The sequence below is a fragment of the Brassica oleracea genome, chromosome C6 (assembly GCF_000695525.1).
Source record: "Brassica oleracea var. oleracea cultivar TO1000 chromosome C6, BOL, whole genome shotgun sequence".
Taxonomy (NCBI): Eukaryota; Viridiplantae; Streptophyta; class Magnoliopsida; order Brassicales; family Brassicaceae; genus Brassica; species Brassica oleracea.
Window position 1 is genome coordinate 24,639,487 of NC_027753.1, and position 22,410 is coordinate 24,661,896.

The 22,410-nt window shown below is 38.1% G+C and overlaps 3 protein-coding genes and 1 pseudogene across 7 annotated transcripts; 2 read left to right on the top strand and 2 right to left on the bottom strand.

Annotated features, from left to right (window-relative positions):
- Positions 1 to 617: 617 nt before the first annotated feature.
- LOC106300606 (factor of DNA methylation 5) lies at positions 618 to 3,703 on the top strand. Of its 3 annotated transcripts, none has more exons than XM_013736784.1 (8): positions 618 to 742; positions 965 to 1,869; positions 1,947 to 2,128; positions 2,211 to 2,300; positions 2,385 to 2,672; positions 2,785 to 2,997; positions 3,083 to 3,325; positions 3,537 to 3,703. In XM_013736784.1, exons 2-7 carry the CDS (start codon positions 966 to 968, stop codon positions 3,323 to 3,325), a joined length of 1,920 nt encoding a protein of 639 aa, XP_013592238.1. In that variant the 5' UTR covers positions 618 to 742; position 965; the 3' UTR covers positions 3,537 to 3,703. The 3 variants fall into 3 exon arrangements, with proteins under 3 accessions (XP_013592238.1, XP_013592237.1, XP_013592239.1); XM_013736783.1 differs by having other exon boundaries at positions 625 to 784; XM_013736785.1 differs by having other exon boundaries at positions 705 to 853.
- A 3,430-nt stretch (positions 3,704 to 7,133) lies between these two features.
- LOC106297813 (glutathione S-transferase T3-like) lies at positions 7,134 to 7,997 on the bottom strand. The gene is made up of 2 exons (XM_013733977.1): positions 7,430 to 7,997; positions 7,134 to 7,381 (listed from the first exon to the last, which is right to left on the bottom strand). The coding sequence occupies exons 1-2, from the start codon at positions 7,995 to 7,997 to the stop codon at positions 7,134 to 7,136; spliced, it is 816 nt and encodes a 271-aa protein (XP_013589431.1).
- Positions 7,998 to 10,567: 2,570 nt separating this feature from the next.
- On the top strand, positions 10,568 to 13,716 carry LOC106299117 (VID27-like protein). Of its 3 annotated transcripts, XM_013735255.1 has the most exons (12): positions 10,568 to 10,789; positions 11,016 to 11,219; positions 11,298 to 11,482; positions 11,550 to 11,676; positions 11,742 to 11,939; positions 12,008 to 12,098; positions 12,201 to 12,496; positions 12,587 to 12,660; positions 12,736 to 12,787; positions 12,875 to 12,964; positions 13,031 to 13,089; positions 13,171 to 13,716. In XM_013735255.1, exons 1-12 carry the CDS (start codon positions 10,676 to 10,678, stop codon positions 13,550 to 13,552), a joined length of 1,872 nt encoding a protein of 623 aa, XP_013590709.1. In that variant the 5' UTR covers positions 10,568 to 10,675; the 3' UTR covers positions 13,553 to 13,716. The 3 variants fall into 3 exon arrangements, with proteins under 3 accessions (XP_013590709.1, XP_013590707.1, XP_013590708.1); XM_013735253.1 differs by having other exon boundaries at positions 12,008 to 12,496; XM_013735254.1 differs by having other exon boundaries at positions 12,008 to 12,496; positions 13,034 to 13,089.
- Positions 13,717 to 15,554: 1,838 nt separating this feature from the next.
- Positions 15,555 to 18,481, bottom strand: LOC106299093 (annotated as a pseudogene).
- Positions 18,482 to 22,410: the final 3,929 nt, after the last annotated feature.

Consider the following 22,410-nt stretch of genomic DNA (forward strand, 5'->3'; position numbering starts at 1 on the left):
TAAATTTTAAATTTTGTTTTATGGTTAGTTTAGAAAAGAAAAAGTTTTAGGCAATTAGATTGACTCATTTTCGTATATTTTAAATCTGGGCCAGATAGATAGTTTCTTATAATATGATAGACTTTTAATTTTTCTTAATAACATAAGCCCATTATTTTTTTTCTTAATACTACTATCCTTGTTTCCAAACAAAATTAATTTTTTTAAAGACTACAATTCATGTTTCCAAACACTCCAAATTTTTTTAATAGTCCTATTCAAGTCTCCAAACACTCCAATTTTGTACTTGAGTTTTAATAAAATAGATACAACAAAGATCAAATCAAAACGAATATATCTTCTTCTTTTTTTGACGAAAAAATAGGAGGAAAACAAAAATACAGTATTTCCAATGAAGTCTTTGTATCTGAAAAACAAAAAAAAAAAAAAAACTATGAGAAGAGAAACTCAGCTCAGCCACTGCCCACTGGCACACACACAAATTTTGTCAGCTGACGGCTGGACCTATCAAAGCGTACTGCTTCACACTCTCGGGATTAAGAAAATGTGTTTCATATAATCGTGTAATCATACAAATATAGTAATTAATCTGCAAAACACATATTAATAAAACCACACACCAATCGTAATCGAGTGGCCACGTTGCGACTCCTCAGCTACCTAATTGCTCTCCTCTCCTCTCCTCTCCTCTTTGTCACTGTCATCACATTTCTCTTTCGCCCCTCTCCTCGCCGCGATCCTCGTAAGCAAGTCTCTAGGGTTTCGTCTCGATTCTTCCTTTCCTGTACCAACTCTTTTCTTCACTTTCTTACTGTATATCATCTCTCTCACGACCTGCTCTGTGCTTTCTAGGGTTTGGTTCTCTCAGCTATTCCTCAAATCCTGTTAAAAGTTTTCATCTTTAGACTGTTTATGTTCAAAATCTTGTTCCTTTGCTTCTAAATCTGTAAGCTCTTTGTTACAGGATGGATAAAAGTTCCGAGTCTGAATCAGAGGTTAGTGAGTCCGAGATTGCTGACTACTCTGAGAAGCCTTACAAGCAACTGAGAGACGGAGAGTTGAAGGTCAAGCTAAAGTTGGACTCTTTCAAGTGCCCTTTCTGCTCTGGTAAGAAGAAGCAGCACTACAAGTACAAGGAGCTCCTCGCTCACGCCACCGGCGTCGCCAAAGGATCCGCCGCTAGAAACTGTAAGCAGAAAGCTAATCACTTGGCCTTGTCAAAGTACCTCAAGAACGAGCTCGCTGGCGACGCTGAGCCCCCGCGGCTTCAGCTTACAGTGTACTCGTCAAAGCAGAACCAAGCTGTTGTGAGTGACATGTACGTCTGGCCTTGGATGGGGATTGTCATCAGCCCGTTGAGAGGAAACGACGACAAGACTCTGCTTCTTGATTCGGCGTATTGGTTGAAGAAGCTCGCGAGGTTCAGACCTCTTGAGGTGAAGACCATTTGGGTTGAGGAGGATTCTGCGGTTGCTGTCGTCCCTAGGTTCAGCGGTGGTATGGATGGGTTCACGAGTGTTACAGAGCTTGAGAAGGAGTACGAGGTGAAGCGGTGCGGGAAGAAGGACTGGAGTTATAAGACAGGAGACTGGAGGTTCAAGACTTATGGGTGGTGCGCGCGTGGGGATGATTACAATTGCCAAGGGTCGATAGCTGAGTACCTGTCGACGGTGGGGAAGCTGAGAAGCTTCTCTGATATCTCCAAGGAGGAAATGCAGAAATCGAGTATCGTTGTGGATGATCTAGCTGATAAAATTGCTAAGAAGAATGAGGATTATAACCAGGTCCAGCACAAGTACAACGAGCAGATCATCTCTCTGCAGAGGCTTATCAGGCAAAAAGACGAGCTTGACCAAACTTATAAAGAAGGTTTGTTACTGAAAAGTTGATTGATCTCGGCTTTGGGTTTTAGGTTTTAGGTTTGTGACTCTTGTTTTTGTATCCAGAAACAAAAAGGATGCAGGAGATTTCGCAGCGCAACGTCTACAGGATCTTACAAGAGAAAGAGATGCTGAGCAAGAAACTGGAGGATAGGATGAAGGATCTGGATACTTGGTCCAAAGAATTGGACAAGAAGCAAGCGTTAACTGAACTGGAGAGACAAAAGCTTGAGGAAGAGAAGAAGAAGGTAATAGTTAGTTAGTCCTTATAGTATACTTATGTTTTCCAGGGTACTGATGATCTTTTTTTGTTTTGTCTTGTTGCGATAGAACGATGCGGTGAACTCCTCTCTCCAGTTAGCTTCACTGGAGCAGAAAAGGACGGATGATCGTGTACTGACACTTGTGGAAGAACACAAGGTATGTTTTCAGTAACTGGCTCAAACTAGATTGCCTCGGTTTGTGTTTTGAAGATTTTGAAAACTACTCTTTTTCTGAATTCAGAGGAAAAAAGACGAGGCATTGAACAAGATCCGTCAGCTAGAGGAGGAGTTGAACAACAAGCAGAAACTTCAGATGGAGATTCAAGAGCTGAAAGGAAAGCTGAAAGTCATGAAGCATAGGGAAGATGAAGATGATGAGGACGTTAAGAAGGAAATGAAAAAGATGAATGAGGAGCTAGAGGAGAAGTGCTCTGAGTTGCAAGATCTGGAGGATACTAACTCGGCCCTCATGATAAAAGAAAGGCAAAGCAACGATGAGATACAAGAAGCACGTCAAGAATTGATTGGGGTATGTACTTTAAATGCTTCCATGTTCTTGGTTGCTAGTTGGAACGGCCATTGGTGAGACCTGAGCTGTGAGTGATTAATTGTTTGCTTGTAAATCTGTTTTTTGTTTTCAGGGGTTGAGTGGATTGTTGAGTGATCGAACCAACATCAGAATAAAGCGGTTGGGAGAACTTGATGAAAAGCCATTCTTGAAAGCATGCAAGAAAAGATTCAAAGGCGAAGAAGCTGAGGTGCAGTACGCCATCCTTTGCTCAAAGTGGCAGGAAACCCTCAAGGATTCAGGATGGTATCCATTCAAACGCGTGGGGACTGAGGACAAAATGAAGGTTTGTTATGTCTCATACTTCCTCGAGACTCCTTCCCACTGTCTATGTCTAAAATTTTATGAATCTTCATCTTCCACTGGTGCAGGAAGTGGTGGATGAAGAAGATGAGCAGCTTAAGAGCCTGAGAGAAGAGTGGGGTGAAGAAGTGTTGGAGGCAGTGAAGACAGCACTGGAGGAGCTGAATGAGTATAACCCAAGTGGGAGGTACTCAGTCCCAGCACTGTGGAATTTTAAAGAGAAAAGAAAAGCAACACTGAAAGAAGTGATCGAATACATGACGCTGCAGATCAAGAATCTCAAGAATCTCAAACGCAAAAGAAAGGGATAGGTAACTCAAATCTATTGAATTCCTTAAGTTTTTGCAGCAGTGTCTCCTCGTTGATCTTGGGCACATGCAAATAAAGAATCTTAAGATTAACTTGGCAACTGAATCTCTCTCGGTTAAAGACATAAAGTGGAGTCTCTAGTAGCATCATTGCATCAGTTGGGCTTGAATAGAATAATAAATGTAATCAAGTGGTCGTGTTCTTGTGTTGCAGGAAGCAGAGACGCTGGAGGAAGAATGAAAACGTGGTCTTTTTATTAAGAAATTGATAATTTAAGAACCTATGTTGTTTCCAACGATCAATAATGTTCTTACAGTTTCACGGTGACATTTGTCAGTGTTTTAGACTACAGTTTATAAAAGTCCTAGCAGTTAAATCTATTTAATACTTAACATTTTAGAAAATTGTTTTTGTTTTCTCTTCTGAAGTCAATAGCGATAAACAAAAACCAAATCTAGTTTTAAGACCCATCAACTACTTCTTTTCTCTTTTTTTTTTTTCCTTAATTTTGGTTTCATTATATTAATTTAAACTTGTGTAAAAATAATTATCAAAAATATTGCTTAAAGTTTTGTTTATAGGAAATCGATTTTACAAATATAGTATGTTAACGAAATATATACCTTAGCCGCAAAAGTATAGCATAACTAATACGCTATACAAATTTGGCTATGTTCTATGTTTTACCAAAATATTTTTTAATAGATAATAGTGGATTTTTCGTAAACCATATAAATGCAAAAATTTATTCTATATTAAGATTCTAAATGATATCGGTTAGATTAAAAACCATTGTATAATAATAATTAGAAGGGTCTATTTTAACTACATCGTTAAAAAAATGTATAGTAAAAAGATAGTCGATAAAAATAATTATCAAAAATGTTGTTTAAAGTTTTTTTTTATAGAAATTCTCTTTTACAAATAGTATTTACGAGTATAATTAGTATTCTATATTTTGACCCCAAAAAAATTAATATGCTATACAAATTTGGCTAAGTTTTGTGTTAAGAAAAATATCTTTAATAGATAAATAATTTGAAAGATTAACGATACTGTAATTTTCGTAAATCACATAAATGTAAAATGATTGGCTACATTAAAAAGTATTGTATAATAATAATAATTAGTAGAGTCTATTTTAAGACCATTATTATTGCAGTTTCTTTGGAGGGTCTTTAAACAAATAACATCATTTAATTAAATGAAAACTAAATGAAACTGTAATAATCGATCCTTAGAGCATCATTATTACTGGTACCATTAATTGGGTTCTTAGGCAATAATATAGTGATAAAGTACACTTAAGAACTTTTCTTAAGAAACATGTTGTTTTAAATGCTCCAATGGTTGTTTCTTAAAGAAGGGTTCTTAAAAAAAATTAAAGATTAATTTTTTTTATTAAATATAACATATTGAAAGATAACATTTTAAACATAGATTTTAAAATAAAAACTTAAAAACATTAAAATAAAGATTACAAAAAAAGATAATAATTTAAAAGATGCATCGAAGCTCAGTTGTTGTCTTGATCACGTCCGAACTTACGCCATATATTTTCAACCAAATCATTTTTGAGTTCTTGATGCACTTGTCTATCACGAATTCTCGTTCGGACACCCATCATATTGGCCATATTTGTAGGGATATCTGTAGAATAGCTGAGATCGACATGAGAACCTCCGTAGCCTTCTCCTTGTTGGAAATCTGACACATCAAATTGAGTGTATTCATCTCGTTCGTTTTCTACTATCATATTATGGAGTATGATACATGCTCTCATAATCTTCCCAATCTTGATTTTATCCCAAAAGAGTGCTGGATTTTTGACAATGGCAAATCGAGCTTGCAAGACTCCGAAAGCACGCTCGACATCTTTTCGGACAGCTTCTTGACGTTGAGCAAATAAAGTGGCTTTCGGTCCTTGTGTAATTGGAATAGATTGGATAAAAGTTGCCCATTTCGGATAAATACCATCGGTGAGATAGTAAGCCAAATGATATTCTCTTCCCTCGACCGAGAAATTAACTTGCGGAGCTTGACCATTTATTATATCATCAAAAACAGGTGAGCGTTCAAGGACATTGATATCATTTAAAGTACCTGGAGGTCCAAAAACGCATGCCATATCCAGAGATCATACGAAGCAACCGCCTCTAAAACGATTGTGGGTTTTCCCGAGCCACGAGAATATTGTACTTTCCAAGCGTTGGGACAATTCTTCCACTCCCAATGCATACAATCGATGCTTCCTATCATCCCGGGAAATCCACGAAGCTCTCCAATATGAAGTAGACGTTGAAGATCATCTGGTGTTGGTCTTCTAAGATACTCATCTCCGAACAAGTTGATTATTCCGTCTACAAAATGTTCCACGCTTAACCGAGTAGTAGTTTCACCGAGTCAGAGGAACCGCCTCTAAAACGATTGTGGGTTTTCCCGAGCCACGTGAATATTGTACTTTCCAAGCGTTGGGACAATTCTTCCCCTCCCAATGCATACAATCGATGCTTCCTATCATCCCGGGAAATCCACGAAGCTCTCCAATATGAAGTAGACGTTGAAGATCATCTGGTGTTGGTCTTCTAAGATACTCATCTCCGAACAAGTTGATTATTCCGTCTACAAAATGTTCCACGCTTAACCGAGTAGTAGTTTCACCGAGTCAGAGGTATTCGTCGACCGTATCAGCCGCTGAACCATATGCCAACACACGAATAGCTGCTGTACACTTTTGAAGTGTAGAGAGACCAAGCCTTCCGATACCGTCTTTCTTTTGTCGAAAGAATTGAACTTCATTGGAGAGGCGATCAACAATATGCATGAACAATGGTTTGTTCATTCGAAATCGGCGTCGGAATATAATTTCAGGATATGTAGGAGTATCACTGAAATAATCATTCCACAAACGGAGATGACCTTCTTCACGATTTCTTTCAATAAAAACTCTTTTTTTTTCTTGTTTTCCTTTCATCTTCCTGATAAGCATAATGATTAAACAAATTTTCGAAAGTTTGCTCGAATGCTTGGTCGAAAGTTTGATCAAACATTTCATCCATTGACCCCTCAAAAGTGTTATTATTAGATGAAGATGCCATATCTGTTTTAGAAAATAGGAGGAGTAGAAGGAAGAGATTGGATGACTTTGGTAAACAAGATTGGAGTAGGAAATAGATGAAGGACTTTGGTAAACAAGAAAGACAAGCAATAAGAGAAAAGGAGGAGGACTTTGATCAACAAACTCGTGACCCCAAACTTGTCTCGTGACAATACATTCCAAATCTCGTGACAATACTTGTTTGCTTCAATACAATACAAACTCTCGTGAGTTTGCTGAGACAAGAAGAGACACACGGGTATTGTCTCTGAACCATATGACACCAAAGAGATGGCTTCAGTCCGTGAGACACACATGTATTGTCTCCACTTCACTGACACAGAAGACTTCGGTTCACTCCTCCCCTGCATTAAACGCAAACACAAAAATATTAAACGAGCAAGAACAAGGTTTAAACGAGCAAGAACAAGGTTTAATATTAAACGAGCAAGAACAAGGTTTAAACGAGCAAGAACAAGGTTTAATATTAAACGAGCAAGAACAAGGTTTAAACGAGCAAGAACAAGGTTTAATATTAAATAAGAACAAGGTTTTACATTACATAACTACCATTTCATAACTAGAACAAGAACAAGCGAGAAAGAACAAGGTTTTAGTTCACATAACTAGAGAGCAAGAACATGGTTTTGCACCACATAACTAGAGACAATACAAAGGACTTAACTAGAGAGCAACACACAAAGGACAGTGGTTCAAACAGACAACAAGTCAGTGATCAGCTTCTTCTTCAGAGCTTCCTCAGAGTCAGTTAGTGGTCCTTCTTTTCCAATAAGACTATCAAGCAGAGACATCTTGGATAGCCTTTCTTTGACAACAAGATCCTGTTGTTTAATGGACCACATCGTCTGAAACTTAGACAGAGGTATCTCATCAGACGTCGTTTTCTTACCCCGCGCCTTAGCCGCCTTCACACCCGGTGGTCGATTGCTTGCTTCATCAGCTTCAGACGTGTTAGCTTCAGTAGCGTGAGAGGTTGAAGATTATGCACCATCCTCATACTTCCTCTTCCTTGAGCTTCCTTCGGTTTTAGAGTTTGAAAGATCACACCATTTCTGGTCGTGACGCAGCTCCATAAACGCATGCTCGAGGCTGAACTTCTTCTTATGGTTCGTGTAGAACATCTCATGTGCTTTCTTCAGAACGTCATTGTCATTTTGTCCACTTGTTTTCCCCCTCTTTGCAGCCTCGTAAGCTCCGCAAAACTTGGAGACCCCTTCGTTTATCTTCTGCCAACGTTGCTTGCAGTGGCCAGCCTCTCTCCGTTCGCAGCCTGCAACCTTCGGGCTTGCCGCGAAGTAGGCTCCAACTCGCTTCCAGAAATCACCTGAACGCTGCTCATTTCCAACCACCGGGTCTTTACTTGTGTTGAACCATGCACTCATGAGGACAATGTCATCTCTAGGCGTCCATGTGCGGCGTTCTCTACGCTCTACAAAAGTCTCTTCACTACGTTGAGTGGCCGTGAAGGGATCTTGTGAATGACCGAAGACACTTTTTTGTTGACTGGTTAGAAGATCAACAAAATTAGACCCATTCTGATATGGATTATAATCCATATCAGAACGTTTCAAAAGGAGGAAACAAAGAGAAGAAGAAGAAGAAGAAGAAGAACGAAAGTGTTATGATGGAAGAGAAGAACAAGAGGAAAGATTGTGTTTAGATGGAAGAGATGGTGAACAAGAGTAACATTAATAAAGAGAAGAGGGACTTGACATATATCTAACAACCATCGACTCATTCATCACTCTACACCATCTAACCATAACTTCTATTTATTACTAACACAACCATAATCTACCACTTACCTAAACATTTATTACACACTTAACCGAGCCTAACAACAATCAAATGACTTAACTCAACTGAAACAGATCAAAGAGAAATGTGGATTTTACCTGTTTGGCAATGGTTGTGCTTTGATTCTTCACGTTGGTCATGTCTCGTTATGCAGCCACCTTAAGACAGAAACACAAAAACGAATCAAAGAATGGAAGGATTTATATATTATTTTGATCTAAATTGTTTTCCATTCTCAAAGAATCTAGATAATCACACATGTTCAGCTAACAAGAATCTACTAAACCGTTACAAACATGAAATTATAGACATGATGATCATGGCGAGGAAATTTTGAAATTGAGTCAGATAAAAGAGTTTAACTGTCGATCAACATCTCTTTTTCAGTTTCGTGTTGGAAATAAATGGAGAAAACAATCAAGAAAAACACGATGGATCAAAATCAAAGACATGCAAAAATGAGAACTTCAAAGAAGAAAGTGAGTTTACCTTTCAATTAAACTCAGCAACAACCGCCGATTCGCAACGACGGGAGAGCCACCGATTGACTCCGTCGAGGATAGCCACCGGGAATCTTAGACGAGAGCCACCGAGATTCGTCGAAGAGAGTCACCGAGATTTGTCGAAGATAGCCACCGATTCTCGAAGAGGGGAGAGCCACCGATTCTCCATGAGGTGCAAGCCAACGATTCTCAGGCATGGACGAGAATCGCCGACGAGTCTTCATCGAGGGAACCTCCGAAACTCTTCGGGGAAGAGAGAAGCTCCGCGAGTCGTCGCGTTGAAGTTTTCTTTTGCTCCCAAAATCACCAAACCAATGGCGTTAGAACACGCGTCCCATAAGAAGTGCATCTTCTTGGTTTTGATTAAGGCCCGCCTCTTAATTTAATTGGGCTTTTTTGTTTATTTTAATTACTCTTAAACTTAAGAACCATGGTTAAGATCCACCAATAATGATGCTCTTAATGTGGGTGTTTGATAACCGATACTTAAGTCTTGAAAGAGCACACATGTCACTCTCAGCCATCAATTTTTTATTTTTTTTTTCTTTCTCTTTTCTATTTTTCTGTTATTCTTTTTCTTCTCTTGTCTTCTCCGATGGCTCTCGTAACCTGCAATTGTTTGTTCAATTAGTTTCTCTTGGATGAATCTCTATTTCTCTGTCTCTCTGTCTCTGTTGAATCTAAATTTTTTTTGTTTTTGGTAGGTCGTGAGCAGAGATGCTGGTCCGTGGTCGTGAGCAGCTGTGAGCAGAATCGCCGGAAGTGAACCCATGACGAATCAAAGACTCCGCCGGTGAGGATCAGAAGAATAAGAAGACACCGTGGCCACACCAGTCAATCTTCCTGTTTCGGGTGGTGAAGGAAGATGATGACGTGGTGCCTGAAGGCGGCATGTCTTTTTTTTTTGGTTTAGTGTATACCTAAAATTGGGATGGTTTGATTTGGCCTCTGGTTGAGAGTGGGAAGAATTCTCAAAGATACATAAAGTATACAGCTGAAGATCTTGAGAGATTGCTGGGTGAGTTGTTTGAAGGAAAGTCTATGAATGAACCACGACGGTAAAAATCAAACAAACCGAAGCTAATTGTGTAAGGTAAATTTCTGTCAAACTACTTCTCTTCTGTCAACAATTCGTGTTTGTTTGTTTGTATTTTTCTTAGTGATGAGTGTGTAAATTACTTGGAAACGAGTTATTTCTCTTTTGTATAACGTTTACGGATCAAGCTTTGAGGGATCACTTGATGAAAATTTTGAGAGAATTTTTCCATTCATTACCTTTGAGAATTTTTCCATTCAAGTTCGGATTTTTTTTTTGAATTATTCTCGATTATTGTACTAATCTTTGTTTTTATGTTTTTTTTAATCTATATTTTAAATGTTATCTTTTAATATGTTTTATTTAATAAATAAAAATTTTATTAAAAAAAAATTAAATTTTTTTAAGAACCCTTAATTAAGAAACTTTCATTGGACCGTTCAAAATGAAAATTTCTTAACTAGAGTTCTTAACTCCACTTAAATACATTTAAAATATAAAATAATCATTAAGAAACCCACTTAAGGATCATAGGATAATCGCTCTAATTTGCCCGTTAGTAAATTTTTTATATTGCGAAAACAGTCGGTTTTTATCTTAATACATTAGATGTAAAAAGAGAGTAAAGAAACAAATATGGAAACAAATGGATGATTCAAACAGAATCTCAGATGTTGATTGGAAACGAAAACAAATTAAATGAATTTGAGTTAGTGGTGGTTTATATATATATATATATATATATATATATACACAAAGTTGTTTTGCATGTTTAGCACACACCGCTTAACCTCACAACTCAAGAACACCACCTTTCACTGCTCTGACCCCTTAAGAGGATTCGAAGTGTTGCGTCTCTAGGGTTTGTTCTTCTTCTTCTCTCGCAGAAGAAGAACCAATGGCTTCTTCCATTGTTGGATTAACCGATCTTTCGATATCACTCATCGACGCTGGAAACAGACTTCTCAAACCTCCTCCTTCTTCAACTGACGAGCTTCTTGCTCTTCTCAACGTACGTCTTCTCCTCTTCTATTCCTTCAATCAAAATCGTGTCTTTCTTCCTTTGTTAGGTTGGGTTCTTCGAAATGCGATTAGGGTTTTCTCTTCCTTGCCGTTAAGGGAACCTCGGATGTTGATTTCATCTCATTGTTTGGTCAAATCTTGGACCTTTTTTGTGTTAAAGGCGAAACCTTTTCCCCTTTGAAACTCTAATTTCAAGTTGTCTCCTTTTGCATTAGGAAACTGAGTCTCTGCTTCGAGATGTGGGTCAACACCAGCCCTTGTCAATGCAACACGCTCTGATCCCTTCCAAGAATGCTTTGGTGTCAAGTGGACTCTTGACACATCCTGATTCCGATGTTAGGGTCTCGCTTGCGTCATGCTTAACCGAAATCGTGAGGATAACTGCTCCTCGAGCTCCTTACGGTGATGATCAAATGAAGGTAAACAACAACACTCTCTTCATCTCTCTCTCTCTCTCTCTCTGTAATGCTCTGTTGAAACTCTGCTTCTTTGTACAGGAGATCTTTCGCTTGACGGTTGAAGCTTTTGAGAAACTAGCTGATGCATCCTCCTCTGGCAGTTATGGGAAAGCCGAGTTTGTTCTTGATACTGTATCAAGGCTCAACTCTTGCTTGGTCATGTTGGACTTGGAGTGCGATGACCTCATTCTACAAATGTTTCGCATCTTCTTGAGAGTCATAAGGTAACTCTCACAGTATCTGAGAAACTCTTTAGATCATTATACTGAACTGCCTTTTTTTGTTTATTAGATCTGATCATCCTTCGGTGGTGCCTTCTTCGATGGAGATGATAATGATTACAGTGATAGATGAAACCGATGAAGTATCCAAGGATTTGATGAATACTCTATTAACTAGTGTCAAGAAGGAAAACCAGGTAAAGGCTTTTTCCTGTTTCAAGCTAAGCTCTCTCACCGTCAACTAACTTGGGATATGTTTTAGAATGTTTCACCAATGTCTTGGAGTCTTGCGGAGAAGGTTCTTAGTAGATGTGCCCGTACACTTCAACCATACATCATTAAAGCTTTGAAGTCTACAGGGACCAGCTTTGATTTGTATTCTCCAGTTGTTTCCTCCATATGCCAAACTGTTTTTGAAACTCCTAAGGTCCACAATACAGTTAACACCAAGGATAATGAGGTATGTTCATTGTACAGTTTCAGCATCTTATAACAGTGTCATTTTTAACGAATTAGCTTGTGATCTAGGACAAATTGGGCTCCAAGAGACCTGAGAGAGAAGGAACAAGACGAGTCAGTGTGTCGAAACATAGTCTGAAGCAAGAAGTGCAGTGTGAAGGTAAAGATGCAGAAACAGATTTAAGGATTAGAGGGAAGAGAGGAAGGAAACCCAATTCTTTGATGAATCCTGAGGAAGGTTATGATATTGATTGGCTTTCAGGGAAAAGAGATTCATTGAAGACATGTTCAAACAAAAAGCTTATTAGAGCATCATCATCATCACTTGGTAAGGTGGCTGCCAAGAAAACACCTCCGGCTCTGACTGGTTCAGTTAAACGAAGCCGAGTTAGTATTGGTGAGAGTGATCATGATTCAGATTCTCTTTCTTCATCAGAAGAAGATGAGAGAAAGATTAAAAGTTCAAGCAAGAAGAAGAAGCCAATATTTAAACCGAAGGGTGTGAACTCCAGCGGGAAAAGATCATCAGCTCGCACAGATACTAAGAAGAAGAAGAAGGTTTCTCAAGTTTCTATGTCGCCTTCTGACCCCATTATTAGCCTTTTGATTTTAACATATGATTGATAAATGTATTATCTTCTTTTTCAGAAGTCTTATACGGATGAATTTGGGGAGGGTTTGGTCGGTCAGAGAGTTAATATCTGGTGGCCGCTCGACAAGACGTAAGTGTTATATGAAAGTGGAAGGTTCTTGTTCCTTAAGTGTGTACATTAATCATTGATTTTTGCACTGTGCAGTTTTTATGAAGGCGTCATAAAGTCTTATTGTAGTAGTAAGAAGAAGCATCAGGTGAGAAACCATCTATCTTTGTTCCTCATATCAGAATCATGCGTGTTGCTTTCTTTGATATTATATGGAATGTTTGTTCCCCCTCAGGTACTATATACTGATGGAGTAATAGAACAGCTTAATCTCATTAAAGAACGCTGGGAGTTACTCGAGGATCTCACTTCTTCTGACAGTGAGGTACTACAGAGTTTCTATTTCCTTTTTTCGAAAGAAAGTGTAATTATTGATTCCTTTATTGATCAGCAGGACATGGAGAGTGATCTAGTCAAGAAAAGCGGAAACACTAGTCCCTCAGCTATAAGGTGTGTGGACTAGTTGCTAGAATTCTAGTTATTTTGACTCCTTTCTTCTGAATGATGTTGTGTGTATGTTTATGGTGATAGATCCTCCAGTAGACCATTTGTGAAGAAGGATTCCGGCAAAGCAAGAGAAGCAAAGAATCTCAAATCGTTGAATGCTGAAACCGACAGAAGAGAAGAGCAGGAAGATGTGGACAGTCAAAGCGAGGATGAATATTATAATAGTGAGAAGCAAGAACAGTCCGGAAACAAAAGTGCTGAGAGCTTGAAAGTGTCTGATAGAGAAGAGAAGGAAGATCCAAGGTCAGAGACTGAGAGTGAAAGAGAAGGCTCGGAGTCAAAAGAGCCCAAGTGGAGAGAAACAGAGAATACGGAGGACGAAGCAGAAGAGGTTGATGATGATAAAGTGAGAAGCACAAGCTTGCGCGAGACTGAGAAAGACGCTGATGAAGATAGAGAGTCTTGAACTGGAGTTTATACCTAGGGCATTGTGAGCAAAAACCATTTTTAGATAGATTCTTTCTGATCATAGACTCTCTGTATTTTTTTTCTTTGTTACACACGAGATTGTTTGTTGAACTAGTTTGAGAGATGGCATCACCTGGTTTGTGTTGTGTCAAGAGAGTTTTATAAAGCATGATCGGTGTTAGTAGTAAAAATCTAATGGTTATGACTTGTGAGCCACGTTTCTCTGTCGGTAATAAAGTCATTTTCCACGTGCGACATTGAGTAACGACTCTGGAAATCGTCTGTGTATTAAATTATTATTACATTCACTAGTCTTGTTTCGGACACGGTTTGAATGAGACACTGCCACTCATTTGTTCAATTCATATACACGTGTGATCTTTACGTCATTTATGGCGCCGTTTACATGAACCCTAACCGTGACCCTCAAGCCATAGTCGACTAAAGTTGTTGGAGTGATTTTGATTTCTGCAAACACACAAATGTATATTTTTATCTAATGATTCTTCAAAAAGTTTTTGTCACAAAAATAGCCATAAAGAAAATGACCAAAATATGTTTTATTAAAGGGTCAAAATGTATTTTTACCATAATTAATGTTAACTAATCTAAACTTAGAGTTTAGAGTTAAGGGGTGAGGTTTTGGGGATAAAGTTTCAAATTTTAAAAAATAAAAAAATAAATATTAAGAATTTCAAATTAAAAATGAACTATTTTGATCATTTTTTTATGACTATTTTTGTGACAAAAACTTAAAAATAACTATTTGAGAGAATTGTCCTTCTTCAAACCCACCGACTAAACCATGTGACCTAGTAATTCTATGTTTAAAGCATACCTATTTAGCCCTAAAACCTCAGTTTCTAAACCATAACGTTTTTGGCCTTGTAGAACTAGTATTGCTATGGTAACATGGTGGCGGAACAATCGGCGTGGGAGACGCAAAAGGCGAAAGGTGTAGACTAGGTGGTGCTAAATCCGGTTCTAGTTCTCGGAACACCGCTCCAGTCAGCGGTCAACGCTAGTCTAGTCCATATCCTCAAGTACCTCACCGGCTCAGCCAAGACCTATGCTAACTTGACTCAGGTCTATGTGGACGTCCGTAACGTGGCTCTAGGACATGTTATGGTCTACCAGGGGCAGAGCTAGAGAAAAAGTTTGTAGGGAGCATAATTAAAACTGTTCATAAAATTAAGAATATATTTGTTAAAACAAGGGGGGCATATTTAAAATTAGTCAATGCTTTACATAGGATTTTCAAAATGAGTTGGGGGCAGATGCCCCCCTCTTACTCCATGTGCATCCGCCACTGAGAGTCTACGACACCCAACGCCTGAGGGCCGTTACATCTTTTTCAGAAATGAAATTTATAAATATCAGTTGGGATATAAAAGGGGCATGAATGGTATTTGGTATTGTGACTTTTGACTATTTATCCCGTATAATATTTTAAAAAATTCTTCGCTTACTCCAAAGTGTGGTCTCTAGTTTCATGACTTGTAATTTGGCTTGTTCAGTGATTAATACGCTACCTTTAGAGTGATACACAAGAAATCGTATCCACATTTAGTTATGTTTTGAGTTTTTAATTCGTTTAGCCTAGGTGTTCGGACGAGAAGAATGCGAGGGCAAAGCCTTACAAGTTCACTATTCAAGAGCTTGCAAGAGAAAGGCCATCTTCCTCTTCCTCAAGATTCGAACCAAAACAACGTCATAGTCGAATCCTAGAACATGATACCATTACCAACCATAGATTCTGATCATACCTACATAAAATATTTATGCTAAGGTGATACGTCTGATTTGACCAAGTTATTTGTTTAATCTTGATTCATTATATATAGAGCTGATTGCTTTCTTTTTGTAATTGAGAATATATCACTCTTATATGTATTATATATTAGTGGAAGCAGTGATCTTATTATCCGATGTTATGGAAACGTTATCCTTACATAAACGCAAGAGAACATGATTAAGAAAAAGAGAAAAAGACAAACCAATTACAAGAAGGTGTACAAACCCTTTCATTATAGCACAAGCAAAAGGTCTCTGTGAGTTGTTTCAGGACCAGTTTTATTGGAATCAAAAGTTTAATGATGATTGAAATACAACTCAATCAACATCGGACGTAGAAAGTTTGCCATGCAACTGCATATCGACAATGTCTTGTCTTGGAAGTGTCTCCACAGTTTGTGAGTTTGTTGATGCAAGAAGAGGAATAGCTTTCCTGTTTCTCCGGAAGACAAGATAAGCTATGGAGGCTAAGTAGATAGCAATGCCTGAGAACCCAAGAATTCCACAGAAGACAACAAGGCCAAGCTTCATGTGACTATGGACTAATAGTTTAATGAAACTGCTTACTAGATAGTATATGTTTATTCCCATGATTAAACCACCAATGACCCAAGTCAAAGCTGAAACCTATTAGAAAAATAAGTAACATATCAAGTTAAGAGAAATGAAGTTAACAAAAAAAAAAAGTCAAGGGAGATGAAGGTTTAGTGAAAATGTGTTTGATAGTTACATACCGCCATTTGGTTTACGTATGAACCCATCTTGATTTTGCAGCTAGTGAATTTGAGAAGAGGAACTACCGCAAACGGGAGCTCAAAGGATAAGATCATCTGTTTAACGTTCATTCAGTCAATGATTTGATATGGTGTAGTAAGTCATATAGCATATGATTAGAGATGGGATATGATTGTGTTACCGAGGCAATGATGATTAACTTTCCAGCTCCAGCTGAACCACCAATGATAGCAACGACTAGACTAGGGATAATAGCTAAGCATCTTGTTAGAAAGTTTCTGAGCCATGGCTCAAGTCTTAGGTCAAGAAACCCTTGCATTACGTATTGTCCAGCGTAAGTTCCTGTTATCGTTGAGCTCTGTCCTGAAGCAAGAAGTGCTCTGGCGAATAGCTTTGAGCTCCATTTACCAACAGCGTTCTGTTTCAAACCAGATGAAGCAAAATAAACATTAATGTTGTTAAAGAAACAAAAGACGTGGCGAGCAAGCAACTTACCCGTAGCAGAAACGAAGCCTTGTTTAAGTCCAAATCCTCGCATTTAGCTCGGTCTTCAGGGCTTAAGTCCGGGGCATTACAAACAGCACCACTTACTGATATCACAGAGACGTTAATGAGAAAGGCCACCGTTAGAGCCAATCCGCTTTCTATCAAATAGAATCTACAAGCCTCCTTGATACCAGTAGCTGAACGTGGGATCTTTCTTGAGAGAACTAAGGCTGAGTGGAGGAAGAGATTGTGCCTGTGGTGAAGAGACGGTCGTATAAGATTTTATATAGAAAAATGCTCTTATGAAGATGTGTGAAGAGAGAGAGAGTGAGCTTACGGCATAACCATAGCCCCAAGCAAAGAGATTGCAAGACCAGTTGCACCGTTTCCTTTGAGTTGGGGAACAAAGAGACCATGCAGGACTTCTCTTGGTTCTGGCTTTGAGTAGTGGAGCTATGTATAGCAATCGTGAACACAAGAAATGCAATCAAGAACTCCAACTTTCTCACCTGTAAACAATCATCTCATCGGAGTTGACTATACACATAGCACCGTGAAATAAAAAAATGATAGTCAAAAGTCATACCCCATATTGTTGAAGTGCTAGAAGCATCAGTGTACTTAAGCCGGTCAGAAGAACACCAATCCAAACCGGTATGTGAAAGAGCATGTTGAGAGCAAAAGCTGTACCGATTACTATAAAATGAAACCAGTGATGGCAATTAGCACTTACAGAGATATTCTACTAGAGAAATGAAGTGAAGAGTAAAGAAAGTTGGTGCCTTCAGGGATGTCACAAGCGGCTACTGCAATTTCAGCAACAACCCATAACAAAAAATTTGGAACTTTGGAGTATTCGGCTCTACAATGCTCAGCTAAGTGTTTTCCTGTGACCATATAAGAAAATTTTATCAAACGTAATGTATAAAACTTAAAAGCAAAGAATGACTCGAAAGAATGTTAACCTGTGACAACGCCAAGATTTGCAGCCAGAGATTGAATCACCAAAGCAGCACAAGAAGCCACCAATATGATCCAAAGTAACTGTTGTTTAAAGATTCAAAAAAAAAAAAAATTGGAACTATGGAACTATAAGGTGAGCAAGCGAACATAGGGAAATGAAACATTGGCTTATGACTTCTAAATTTTAAGACATAATTTACAAAAATATAGATCCACAAAATTATTTAAATTAATTATTTTTAATTAAAATCTTTACTAAATTACTTATAGCTCCCCGAAATATCAAAACCTGCACAATATATACGTACCTCATACTTGTATTGTGCTCCTGCTTGCAGATCAGTCTCAACTGCAAAAAAAAAAAACACAAAACAAAGAAACAGTGATCATCTATAATTATAATCAAAATGAATTTGCTCTATGATATGATCTTACAGTTTCCAGGATCAATATATGCGATTGAAACAAGAAAGCCAGGGCCTAAGTAAGCAAAGAAATTCTTCCAGCTCTTCTTCTGCAAATATATTTGAAAGAAAGTTATTGATTAATACAACAATAAGATCCTCTCATTGTGTGTTTAAGTCTCGATACGTTGTTGACTCTAACAGCTATTTCTTGACTCGGAAACTGTGACTGGAACTGACTTAGTTCAGCTAAATAGTAAAATATTACAACATATCAAGCGAACACATGTGAGTTTTGCAAAAGATTTGAAAAACAAAAACCATGTTTTTAAAGAGCAGAATCTATAAACTTGGTGATTGAGTTGTGATTATGGACATCATCATATTTAAGGGAGCTATATCTTGATTAAGAAAACCAAACCTCGGGAACAATAATCTGATTAGGGTCAGAGTTATCGATGAGTGGAGCGTTGGAGAAGCTTCTATTGCCACCGTTATTCGAAATGAATTGAGGACGTTCAGATGCTGAAGCCATGGTCGTCTCTCTTCTTAGTAATCTCTTTATTAATGGTTTTGACTATGAGAACACGAGAAACTATATATAGAGACTGGTGGACTTAATTAGTGAATAATTTAAGTGTGTGAACCCAAAATACCTCGGAATCTCAGGAACAAAAGAGAGTAAATAAGTGTAGAAAAAACAAGAAAAGGTGTGAGAGTATCTCTAAACTAAAAAGAGGAGAGTTTAAAGGTTGTGACTGACTGGAGTTTAGTTTTGTTGGGTCCTCAAAGTGCACTAGAGTCGATTTATTTTGTGTTTTTTTCTCTCAGTTTTGTTATGATCCAATCCAACAAAATCACAGGAAATTTTGCATAATAAATTAAAAATATTTTAATACTGATTTGTTATGGTATTACAATTGTAAAAAATATTAAATAAATGATTGTACAATTGATGGTACTATCTATATTATAAAGATTCAGTTCATATGTTGCTGGCAAAAAAAAAATTCAGTTCATTGAAACCAAGAGACTAAAAAGATTGTCACAATAATTTAAGATTAAAATTGTAAAAAAATAATTAAGAATTTTGTAGATAAGCTAAAGAAATTAACTGGAAAGTCTTTTTTTTTTAGCAAAAACTGGAAAGTCTTCGATAAGTTAATATCAATGGTCTTTAGTTATAGGAGTCGACTTGAGACAAAAAGTATAAAATAATTTGTATAGGGTAACGATTGGATCTCAGGGACTTTGATCAAGGTGGGTCCCAGTCACTTTCAGTGTGGCTCCACAGATTCTCTCTGTAACAGTGTAATTGGATGGCTCTCACTTGAACCGTAATCAACAATTATATTTCTATTGTTGTTATTGGCACCATCATGACAATATACTTCTGTATATATATTTCTATGAATAATAGTAAGTAGAGTAAAAAGGGAAAAAATATTTTTTACTCAGGTCAGTTATTAGTGAACCACAGACTAAATTAGTTTTTGGAGTAAAAAAATGCACTAGAACACTACAAGAAAACGTTTCTATAACAACGAAGATTTACGAAGAAACATTTTCGTCGTAAAGTTACATGGAGTTTACGACGAAAGTACGTTGAAAGAAAAATTCATCGTAACCGGGTGACGAACGCATTTCTGAGCGGGCTAGAGACATTCATGCACCAGGCGGGCTGTACACCGATCACACAGGAAAGCGGTAAGATGTTCTGCCCCTGTCGGAAATGTAAGAATTCAAAATTTGCAAGCAGTGAAACTGTATGGAAGCATTTAGTAAACAAAGGATTTACACCATAGTACTACATTTGGAATCAACATGGAGAGAGTTATGGGGAGGGTTATGGGGGAAATGAAGCTAGTAGTAGTAATAATAATTTTGAGGATGGTTATCATAGTGAAGAACCGAATCATTTGCATAATGAATATAATTATCATCAAGATCATGAGCAGATGGTAGATCATGATAGGGTTCAAGATATGATTAGTGATGCATTTTTAGAAACAACTACAACAATAGCTGATGGAACTGGAAATGTAGAAGAACCTAATTTGGATGCAAAAAGGTTTTATGAAATGCTAGATGCTGCAAATCAACCAATCTACACTGGTTGTAGAGAAGGTCTCTCTAAATTGTCTCTAGCAGCTAGGATGATGAATATTAAAACGGATCATAATTTACCTGAGAATTGCATGGATGCATGGGCGGAGTTGTTTAAAGAGTATTTGCCAGAAGACAACGTGTCTGCTGAATCTTATTATGAGATTCAGAAATTGGTTTATAGTCTTGGGTTGCCTTCGGAGATGATTGATGTTTGCATCGACAACTGCATAATCTACTTGAAGGAATATGACAAGTTAGAAGAGTGTCGATTCTGCAAAAAACCACGATTCAAACCGCAAGGCCGTGGGAGGAATAGGGTACCGTACCAAAGGATGTGGTACCTACCAATTACAGACAGATTGAAAAGATTATATCAATCTGAGTGGACTGCTGCGTCGATGAGGTGGCATGCGGAACATGTTCAGAGAGATGGTGAGGTTGCACATCCATCAGACGCAAGAGCGTGGAAACATTTCGACAAGGTACACGCAGATTTTGCTACAAATATTCGGAATGTCTATCTTGGGTTATGCATCGATGGATTTAGTCCATTTGGAATGTCTGGTAGACAATATTCTTTGTGGCCAGTCATTCTTACGCCGTACAATTTACCGCCGGATATGTGCATGGAACAAGAATATCAATTTTTGACCATATTAATTCCTGGGCCGAAGCATCCAAAACGGTCTCTTGATGTTTTTCTTCAACCGTTGATAGAAGAGCTAAAACAATTGTGGTCGGAAGGGGTGAGGACGTACGATTGTTCCTTGAAAAACAATTTTGCGATGCAAGCAGTTCTCCTGTGGACGATAAGTGATTTCCCTGCTTATGGGATGTTGTCTGGCTGGACAACACATGGAAGATTATCTTGTCCATATTGTCTTGGATCGACGGATGCTTTTCAACTGAAGAATGGTAGGAAGAGTTGTTGGTTTGATTGTCATCATCGCTTTCTTCCACTTTTCCATCCATACAGAAGAAATAAGACATTGTTTCAGCACAAAAAAGTTGTCAGAGACAGTCCTCCTCCATATCTCACCGGCCAGCAGACCGAAGAGGACATTGATTATTACGGAGCTCAGGAAACAGTTAAGGTTGGAGGAAACTGGCATGTTACTGGAAATATGCCTGATGGGTATGGTGTCTCTCACTATTGGCATAAGAAGAGTATATTTTGGGAGGTACTGATATCTTGCATATTTCCATTGTTTTATTCATTCACCTATGTGCATTTTGATCATATAGACTAGGATTTAGCCATGTTTAGGTTGCATTTTGCATACATGAGTCTTTATCAGGTATTGGAGTACCACATGGAGTTCTTGGAGACATTTGGGTGCATTTGGAGCTCAAAAGAGGTGATAAAGGTGATCATTGGACGAGCAGTGCATGGGAGTGACCTCACCGGAGCGACACCGTGAAGTCGCTGTGACACCTCTTCAGAGCGACATGGCCAGAGCGACACCCCGATGTCGCTCGCGTTTTCATCGCTCGGAGGCACGAGAGCGACCTTACAGCGCAGCAACACCATAAGGTCGCTCCAGCTGGGAGCGACGTGACCGGAGTGACACAGCCAGGTAGCTCGCGAAGAGCGACCCGGAGTGACGTCTCGCAGCGACCCCTCCAAGTCGCTCCCGAAGCCTTGAGCGACCTCTCGGAGCGAATACTAGAGGTCGCTACGCGCCTTTTGTTTGCTCGACTTCATGTTTACTCTATGGCCTTTTGGTCATTTCATTATGCACATTATTACTTTCTAAACCTAAGATTAAGTATCTTTTTGGAAGCCATTAGAGGCATATTATCTTTTATCAAAAGAAAACCACCAAAACCTCTTGGAAAGTGCATGTCTTTGAATCAATTGATCATTTTGTTATTGCAATTCTGTTGTTTTCATATCTATGATCTGTATTTCTCTACATGATTAATCTGAAATCCAATATGGGTTTAAGAGGAATCATGAAGAGTAGTGAGTAATTCATTCTTGAATTCATGGGTTAGGGAGATTAAGGGTGATTAGGCTAGATCTAGGATGTTATAGTGTAGATCCTTCTTATTCCTTTCTAATAGAGTATTCATAATGCATCTTCTGAGTTGGCCTCTCAAAAGTTGATCTTTAGGCATTTCCCACCCACAAGGTGTTTGATGAAATGCTTGAGACAACTCTCCTAAGCTTTTAACATACTTTACCAAAGACATTTGTTGTTAAAGGTGTTAAGATAGCCAGTAGACTTGTTAGTAATGATTGCTTTCATATTATTCAACCAAAGACATTTGATGTTTAAAATATGTTAGTAAATGAACATTCATCTAGACATAGAGTTTGTTTAAGATTGTGTCTAAGCTTAAGGTTGATAGTTTGATTGAT

Bases quoted from the DNA above. Each gene is read 5' to 3' on its own strand.
- LOC106300606 (XM_013736784.1), top strand. From the start codon at position 966: ATGGATAAAAGTTCCGAGTCTGAATCAGAGGTTAGTGAGTCCGAGATT. The intron at 2,301-2,384 runs GTATGTTTTCAG...TTCTGAATTCAG, and splicing joins CACTTGTGGAAGAACACAAG to AGGAAAAAAGACGAGGCATT. The intron at 2,673-2,784 runs GTATGTACTTTA...TTTTGTTTTCAG, and splicing joins CACGTCAAGAATTGATTGGG to GGGTTGAGTGGATTGTTGAG.
- LOC106297813 (XM_013733977.1), bottom strand. From the start codon at position 7,997: ATGGATTATAATCCATATCAGAATGGGTCTAATTTTGTTGATCTTCTA. The intron at 7,382-7,429 runs GTGCATAATCTT...ACACGTCTGAAG, and splicing joins GAAGAGGAAGTATGAGGATG to CTGATGAAGCAAGCAATCGA.
- LOC106299117 (XM_013735253.1), top strand. From the start codon at position 10,676: ATGGCTTCTTCCATTGTTGGATTAACCGATCTTTCGATATCACTCATC. The intron at 11,940-12,007 runs GTATGTTCATTG...CTTGTGATCTAG, and splicing joins TTAACACCAAGGATAATGAG to GACAAATTGGGCTCCAAGAG. The intron at 12,788-12,874 runs GTGAGAAACCAT...GTTCCCCCTCAG, and splicing joins GTAGTAAGAAGAAGCATCAG to GTACTATATACTGATGGAGT.